General features: G+C 36.0%; 1 protein-coding gene across 1 annotated transcript in view; it reads left to right on the top strand.

The window, feature by feature from the left end:
- Positions 1 to 9,626, top strand: part of LOC106875221 (acidic mammalian chitinase) — a 36,875-nt gene that overhangs the window by 8,565 nt on the left and 18,684 nt on the right. The window contains exons 2-3 of the mRNA XM_014923272.2: positions 6,223 to 6,417; positions 9,260 to 9,316. Of these exons, the coding sequence (XP_014778758.1) occupies positions 9,262 to 9,316 (55 nt within the window). The 5' untranslated portion in view covers positions 6,223 to 6,417; positions 9,260 to 9,261. The remainder of the gene's footprint in view (positions 1 to 6,222; positions 6,418 to 9,259; positions 9,317 to 9,626) is intronic.

The raw sequence follows: 9,626 nt of genomic DNA, 5'->3' as shown, positions 1-9,626 counted from the left end.
ATATATATATATATATATATATATATAAATGTGTGTGTGTGTTTGTGTGTGCATGTACATGCATCTGACGTGCAAAAGATATATTAATAAACACATAAATCTTTATACATACATACATACATACATACATACATACATACATACATACACACCCTGTTGTTGACGTTGAAATTCCAATGAAGGAGCTTTGGATCTAGGTCAGAAACCGGTTCTTTCTCCATTAGCAAGAAATCTTGAAATGAACTGAATAATGACATACATACATACATACATACATATTTCTTTCAGAATCAATGAGTCATAGAATATTTCCTAATATCTGCTACCAAGATAATAAATGCACTTTCATACATATTGTTATGGGCTAAATTAGTAAATGTTTAGAGGACAATCTCGAAAAACTGGGCTTTCGTCGCAAAGGAAATGATCAGACAACACACACTTTACGGACACAACCTACAATGTTAAGCGGCAAATATATACCAGACTATTCTGAATTTCGAAATACAACTTTTCGTAGCAATTGTTGACTAGTTCCCATCAGCGGAACCTAATTTCTTTGTTACAAAAAAGTTCTTCTTTTATAGGAGGAAATCAAATAACAATAAAATAAAGGTACCAATGCTTATATATATATATAGAGAGAGAGAGGTAGTTAGGGTAAATTCTAGTTGTTTCCTTTTGAAGCACATCTGCTCGTTCCGTTATTACGATCCAACTGTTGCTGTGTGTTAGTCAATATACATATTAAAATTGAGAATCGGCAGAATTTGAACTCAGAACGTAAAGAACCGGAAGAAATATTGCTAAGTATTTTGTACTACATGCTAACGATTCTGCCACCACGCAGCCTAAATTTTCTGTATGATAATGATAAGAAAAACTAATTTAAAGAATCATTAACAGGCATGGACCAGTGAAAACCGAAGTAATATAACTTATAATCCCATAATTCACTTGAAGAGTATGAGAATGAATAAAATTAATCATAAATTTTCATCGTGAAGATGGAGTCTATGGCAAAATTCTGAAATAACGGCATCCTAAACAACAGATGTCCCAAAGTAAAGACAGTTTTGAAAACAAAAATAAAATACGATCTTGCACTAATTGAAAAATATTTATATGGTTTTTGTTTACTGTTTAGATATGCTTTTATTTTAAACTGCCTCTCCAGCCTGCCAAAAGTGTAAAATGCTTACTGTACATTTAATAATTAAGTAAACGGTAAATTAAAAATGGCAGCATCTCAAATCCCTGAGATAGCCTTTAATTCAGGAAGTCGTCTGCACTTTAGAATCATCCTTTTCCTACGTTTTCCTCTGAGAGTAAATGTTTGCCTTGGAACGTTTCAATAAAACTATAACATTCTTGTGATGCACTCATTTGACCATCGTTGATATTACTGTTAACCGTCTGCTTACTTTAGCCATTTTAATTTTTCTATTTATACTTTGTAAATTTCTCTTTTGACATGAAAAGAAAAATAAACCAAAATACTTTTTTGCTTTTATCAATTTTTTTATTTTTTTATTTTCTCTAAAGTTTAGCTGCACTTGAAAATCTTAGCACTTGTTGAAATCCCTGTTTAAGCATTCGTAAGGAACGTAGAGATAACTAAGCCCTCTTTCCGAATGTCTGTCCACAATGAATCCTTTTTACGTGAGTGTATTCACACGCAAACATACCAACACACACAAAAACGCACTCATATACACATTGAGTGTTATGAGAGATAGCCAGGTATTTATTAGCTAACAACGTATAATCCACCGGAATATGTGATTCACGACTCAAAATAAAACAATAAAGAAAAAAGAAAATGATTGAAAAAAAAAAAAAACAAATCGTTTTATGAAGACAAACACTATATTTGCCTTTGATGTTTAGGTAAATATCCGTACTAGAAACACATAGCAATGTTGTTGCTTGCTCAGACAGATGTATCGCATCTCTTCTTATTTATTTTACTTCAGTGCTGGGGAATTCAGCGTGCCCTAAATATGAGAATATGCGACTGTAAGCCAAAGACCACAAACTAGAAGGATACTTTCTCTTGGTATTCGAGATAATCCTAGATCTGTTGGAATCTCTTGACTGTCTCCTACTAATAACTGTCGTCTTTTTTGGTGGGGATATATGCATTACATACTTACATTTCATTTTATTTTCCGTATATGCTGTTGTTATCTTTTCATATGGTGTAAGACCCACCTCTATTTCGTCCCCTGCAGGGATGAAGGATCAAGTTGACATTAGGAGGATTTGAACTCAGAACATAAAGAGCTGTAAATAAATACATTAAGGCATTTATGCAACATTTCTTTTATTTTTGCAAGGGTGACGAACGGGGAGAACATTACGACGAAAAATTACAAAAAAAAAAAGTAGAGAGGCGGGGTTTACATAGTATGGAAAAGATATCTGCACTGTTTCTTTCATAATAGTCAGATTCATGATATTTTTTCGTTCAAAATTTTGGAGAATTGCAAAACTACATTTTTGAAATCTTCAGAGCACAGAAAATTAAAAAAATAAAAATGATACTTGCGTATATAGCTGCTTGGTCGCCATTTTCCTTTTCAAAATGGCCACTATAAGAAACATAATTTGTCCTATCTCGGTTTCTAGTCAACATAGAAATTTAATTAAGTAAGCTAATCCTATATTTCCTGGGTAATAAAAAACACTAGTTGCATCTTTAGACTTCTAGTTTTAACACTTAGTTCACTTTCAGAACTTTTTATTTTTCCAGAGTCAAGCGGTAACAAGGCGGATATATGCCACTGATTGATAAAACTCTTCTAAACTTTTCATTCGATGTTTATTCTGTGTTTCCAAAGACAAGATATCTACTCGTATTTCCGAAGTTGAAAAGTGTTTCGAAAACTTGGTGTGAACATTAGGATGGGAAAATATCTGCCACGATAAAATGAGAAACTTTCTCTCTCTCTATTGGAGCAGAACACGCATGTGAACAACTAAATAGGACGATGAAGATTCAGGCTTGGTAAATAAGCATTTTCCATGACACATCAGTACAGGCTACGTACGAGAACAATTAAGCAGGATCATGAAGATACACTCTGGGTTAATTCTATATCTTCTAATGCCTACGCGCGACAGCGGTATTTGATGGCCATATCAGAGATGTCACGCTTCTCACGGAGATCTAAGATTAATTTGTCATCACTGTTCATAAACCACAAGAACACCATAAAGGACAATCAGGTAATCAAGAAAGAGTAAGATGCCGTCAGCAAGATCAAAGTAGCCAGACTGAGTCACGGAAATTCCTTTGTTGTAAAAGGTAATCGGCTTTACAATTGAACGACTCGCGCTTATGTTATTCAAGAAAATGTCCACAAAAGTGGACAAGAAGAACACGTTTTCGTACTCTTTCTGGCCACTTTCTGTATGAAGAGTACTTTTTCGAATGTATCAGTGATAATGTTAGTTTGTTGACATCATTCATAAAGCAGAACAATGCCATATTCTACCCAGGAGAAACAGTAACAAACAGACAAGATCAGTGTCGATCTGTGAGTCTGAAAGAAACAAAAGAATTTTATAATTGGCTTATAGTTAATCAGATCAAACTGAGACATCGATCAGGAGAATACGTTCGGGAACGGCGAGTTTACACTGGTTCCACCTGAAGCATTGGTTGTCAATTCTTCCATGTGCTAACGAATCAAGCCTCATACGTTGCCTAGGAAAAAAAAACAATGAAACTTTTCAGAATGTACAAGCATCTGTAAAATAAGAAACATCGTCAGCCCTCTGAAAGTTCAAAACTTGCAGTTGTAGATGAAATGGTGTTTGTCTAATAGATGGCAAAGAAACCTGGGACAATGATCACAGTTACTAATTTTGGCCAACACTGACGGTCTCCAGGTGTTGACGGCATATTTCGATTACGTTAGTTGACTCATTTTACGTTGAAACAGAAAACAATGAAGAAACAAATACGAGATTGTGAAAGGCACATATCTTAAAAGCATATCTATGGGATGCTTTTATCATATGAAATATCACTTAATTATGAAGATCTGTAAAAATATATTCCTAAATGATATCGACTTAGTATATCCTGCATATAAAACTTATAGTTCAACCTGTTGACTAACAAGGCTGCTTTCTTGCTTTATAAACATATGGCTATAATTTCAAAGGACTTGCAACAGATGTTAAATAGTACAGCTATATTACAAATATAAAGGCAATGGTTTTCAGCTACCTTCGTCTGTTGCGATTCTATAATCATGAGCATTGTTTTGAGGCCTTAATTAAGTTCGTTGACCTTAAACACTTAAGATTAGAATATTTAAGTTTCAAGATTGACTAGAAGCCAAAATAAAGCAAAATATGTATTTTATGGTGGCTATTTTGCAAATCCAACATGGCAGCCGTAGATGAGTTTGTACAACAGCCAACATTGAATCCCCATGCTCTGATGATTCTAAAAATACACTGGTTCGCTAATATCCAAAATATTTGAACGAAAATATATTTATTAATATAGTAAAACTAATTATAATATATCTTTTTTCCTTCTTCACTTTGCTATTATTTTCTTCTTCTTCCCTTTCTCGTCCTTTTCCTTTTATTTCATAGCCTCTATTTTTTTTCTTAGCTGGCAGAATCGCTGACGCGCCGGACATAATCATTAGCGACATTTCTTCCAGCTCTTTACGTTCTGAGTTCTAATATCGCCGCGGTCAACTTTGTCTTTTATCCTTTCGATTCTTCTTTACTCTTCATCTCTCTAATCTACCCACCCCCACCGCTTTCTCTCTCTCTCTCTCTCTCTCTCTCTCCTACACTTCCTCCCTCTTCATCTTTCTCTGTCACTCTCTCTCTATCTCTCCCTCTCTCTCGTACTCTCTCCCTCTTTCACCAATTTTGCTTTGAACTTCATACTCCTCTTTATTTCTCTCGTTCTCTGTAACACACTTTCCCCTGCACAACATTCTTGTCCCTCTTTTTCTTTATTTTTTCTCTCCCCTTCCTTTCTTTCTCTCACTCAATTTCTCTTCACCCACTCTTTCTCTCTTGCTCTTTTTCACCCTTACCCTCTCTCTATTTCTCTCTTTTTCTCGCCCTTTAACCAACCTTCTCTTTTCCCCCTCTTCTCTCTCTCTCTCTCTCTCTCTCTCTCTCCCTACTACCGTTACAAATATTTGCGCCCGTGCTGATTCCCCCCATCGTGACGTTTACAATTCGTGCTCTGGCTGTTATAATACTGACCCAAGTTGGACATTGCTAAAAACGAATGATGAAAATCTCATCCTGTCTTCGGTTGGAACAATCGGTTCGCGATACAGCCAGTTATCGCTAAACTACGACCTAGAAACCTAGGAGATCTCGTCAACGCCTCAGCCTGGTATTCACTGCTCATTTTCTGTCATCTTCACCGGATATATATATCTGACAAAGAATTTCGTAAGTCTGACGGACAGAATCTTCCTTAAAAAGAAAATTAAACAAACAAATGATACATTGAGCTTTATGATTCACTTTATCTAACCAACACCTCTACCTCAGATGTTGAATATCTGTCTTTAACTTGGATATACATAACCACACGATTGTCATTTCCTCGGACTCTTTTCCATTGTTCTTACCAAATGTTTATCTTAAGCTTTGGAGTACAGGACATTTACTAACAACTCTTCTTTAAGATATGAAAAAGGTGAGAATTTCATTTGTTTCTAATTGTTCTTTTAGGACATACTTCATAAATGACCATCCATCAGGATAATATAGACAACGAGAGTATTTTGTTACACTTTCACTGTGTTACTTTATGACACAGGTCTAGAAAAATCATTTAAGGAACTCCATCAGACTATATATACATATATTCATAAGAACTGTATTTATCCCAAAGAATTTATCTAATTTTGTATTTCAGAGATGTCCATCTATCGTCTGCAAATTAATGCCGAATTGCTATCTCACCTCTTCCATTTGGATATGTACACAACTCTAATTTGATAAGAATTTTTCTTTGCCATTGTCATTTATTTTTTAAAATTATGTGGATCAAATTGATGAAGTACTTAATCATTTTAATAAACTAAATGTTGAAAAGCTATCTCCACCAACTCTTTCCAGTTGGGTATCTAAAACATCAAGAATTCCAAATGTTTGTAGATTCTTCTGAAATATTTTACACATCCATGATCAAATAACGTTTCCAACGGAATATATTCACAGGAAAAAGGAATTCATTGCAAAAGAAAGAAATATTTAAAGTAAAGAGAAACAAGAATATAAAAAGAAGAAAAAACTTTAAGAAGGAAAGAAAGTAACACAAGGAAGGCCAAGATAAAGAAGTGGGGGGAAACTTGACAGTATAAGAAAGCGATTTGAGGTATTCAGGACTCATTTCTGTCTCACAAAACTCATCAGGTAATCAGACCTTTTATAAATGAAAAGTTATTTTTATTTTATGTGTGTATGCATGTATTTATGTATGTATACGTACATATGTGTATGTTTGCATGCATGCATGAATGTGTGTGTGTGTGTGTGTGTGTGTGTTATGATGTATACAAATACTTGTATCGTTTATTATATAGTAACTTTTCGTTAGCGTCCTTGCTTTCTCTTTTCATATATTTTTCGTTCTCTTTATCACTCGTCCTTTTCACCGCTTTATCTAGACATCACGTCTTTTTCCTTTGTTTTGCTTTTTTCTTTCGTTTATTCTCATCTCGTTCTGTTTTTCATGTTCACTCATTTATATTCCAATACTCCAGCAGCTTTTGCTGTTGACACCCCTAAATTAAACATTATTATTAATTAGCCATCGAAATTGTGATGATTTTTTTGGTCGATAACTGATGAGGGATGAGTGTGCTCGCGTCCTTTGTGTGTTTCTTCATATTTTGTCTCTAATCCATCGTCGTCTTCTTGTGCCACATTCTAATGTGTGTGTGTGTGTGTGTGTGTGTGTGTGTGTGTGTGTGTGTGTGTGTGTAAACATGAGATTAGATATATGACCAACTAACAGTAAATTATGCAATCAACTTCATTAGCTTACGGCTGTTTCAGCTACAAGGTGCAGTGAACTAAGAGATGAGTGCTTGTCTATCACCTTCTAGCTATCTTAGACCTTCCAAGAAAGTCATAAGGTGAAGCAGATGAACAAGTACACAGTTCTGACTGCACTGTGTCATATTGCAGAAACAACTGTAAGCTAGTGAAGTTCATTGTATACTTTCTGTTTCTTGTTTTAATCATTAGATTGCGGTCATGCTGAAGCACGGCCTTGAAAAATTTTAGTAGAATCAATCGACCCCAGTACTTTTTAAGCCTAATACTTATTCTATCGGTCACTCTTGCCGAACTACTAAGTTACTGGGACGTAAACACACCAACGCCGGTTGTCAAGCAGTGGTGGAGGAACGAACAGACACAAAGATGCACATACATAGATATGTACACATATGTATACATGTATATAAGACGGGCTTCTTTCAGCTTCCGTCTACCAAATCCACTTACAAGCTTTTGGTCGTCCTGAGGTTACAGTAGATGACATTTGCCCAAGGCGCCACGCAGTGGGGCTGAACCCGGAACCATGAGATTAGGAAGCAAGTTTCTTTCCACATAGCCACTTCTGCACCTATGTACATATAATATATACAATATATAATACGTATGTACGGATAGACAGACAGACAGACAGACAGATAGATAGATAGATAGATAGATAGATAGATAGATAGATAGATAGATAGATCAGGTATATGCAACTGAAGTAGTATAAAATTAAAATAGCCGTCTATGTATCATATTTTATGTTTATACATCGTTGAAAGGCAAATTACCGCCGTATTTGTTCAAAATAACATCTCTTATGGACCTGTAGTATTTAAGAAACGTAATATATATCAGAAGCAGACGAAAAATCGTCCCAGCAGCGGATAGCGAGAACGTCGGGTGCATTTCAGCCTAATTGAGCTTAATCAGTGATGTATACCCACAGGTAGCCAGCCACATAGCTAAGCGAGATTTGTTGCCTTTGATATAGAAAACAGTGAATAAAACATTGATTGATATCGCATTCCCGCTAGCCGCTGCTGGAACAATTTCTTAATCTCCCTCATGTCCTATGAAAATTTCGGTGGTTGGGATTATCCGTAAAATGTAGGTTTGGGTTCGTGATTTATAGAAAAAATGTCACATAAGGGTCCGTGACAAAAATACTTTGTAACTGCTGGATTGATGTACCTTGATACGCGCTAAGTGGCTTTAGAAATTTTTTGTAGAAATAAAATAGCAGGGAAGTTTAAGTAGCTAGAAGAGAGAATGATATCCGCTCTGTGGCGTAATTGGTTAATTCACATGCACCGCAGAAGCGATAGATATACGGTTCTAGTCCAGTCAATGGCTCTGTTGATTTTTCCTGTATCAACTCTAGGATTATAATGTAGTTTAATTTATAATGTAGTTTAATTTTAGGCAAGCGTAGGAGTGGCTGTGTGGTAAGTAGCTAGCTTACCAACCACATGGTCCCGGGTTCAGTCCCACTGCGCGGCATCTTGGGCAAGTGTCTTCTACTATAGCCTCGGGCCGACCAAAGCCTTGTGAGTGGATTTGGTAGACGGAAACTGGAAGAAGCCCGTCGTATATATGTATATATATATATGTATGTGTGTGTGTATGTTTGTATGTGTGTGTTTGTCCCCCCAACATCGCTTGACAACCGATGCTGGTGTGTTTATGTCCCCGTAACTTAGCGGTTCGGCAAAAGAGATTGATAGAATAAGTACTAGGCTTCTAAAGAATAAGTCCTGGGGTCGATTTGCTCGACTAAAAGGCGGTGCTCCAGCATGGCCATAGTCAAAAAGACTGAAACAAGTAAAAGAGTAAAAGAGTAAGAATGTTACAGAATCTCGCACTTTTTCGTTCTCTTTCCCACTTCTCCCCCCCCTCTCTCTCTCTCTTACACAAACATACACACACGCACATGTCTATATACAACTTACAATTGCACAAGTGTTTCAATAGGTCAGTATCTCCTCAAAGCTATGTAATGGATTGTGTGTATGCGTGATGTGTGTGTGCGTATGTATGTGTGTGTCTGTCTGTCTGTCTGTCTGTCTGCAAAGTCCAATTCATATAGACAGATACATAATCTACTTTACTGCGTGTATGTATGTATGTATGCATATGTATATACATTCACATATATACTTACATATCTACACATGTATGTGTAACCAATTACTCCTTACTATTGCAGCCATGTTGCAGTACGCCTTGTTTCTCATGATGCTCCAGTTTGTATTTAACGTTGAAGGTAAGTGTCTAATATATTGCTTTTTGAATATCTACAATATCTATTTATTTGTCATATTAAGGATAAGAGGTTTCGAACATTACGAATCTCATACACTATGGAGTAACGCAGGAGTGATAAGTAGCTTGCTTACCAACCACATGGTTCGGGGTTCAGTACTACTGCGTAACACCTTGGGCAAGTGTCTTCTACTATAGTCTCGGACTGACCAAAGCCTTGTGAGTGAATTTGGTAGACGGAAACTGAAAAAAGCCCCTCGTATATATATATATGTGTGTGTGTGTGTGTGTGTGTGTGTGTGTGTGTGTGT

This window comes from Octopus bimaculoides, chromosome 11, assembly GCF_001194135.2.
Source record: "Octopus bimaculoides isolate UCB-OBI-ISO-001 chromosome 11, ASM119413v2, whole genome shotgun sequence".
In the NCBI taxonomy this organism is placed as follows: Eukaryota; Metazoa; Mollusca; class Cephalopoda; order Octopoda; family Octopodidae; genus Octopus; species Octopus bimaculoides.
The sequence above is the reverse complement of the archived record's forward strand: the minus strand, read 5'-3'. Positions and strand labels throughout refer to the sequence as shown.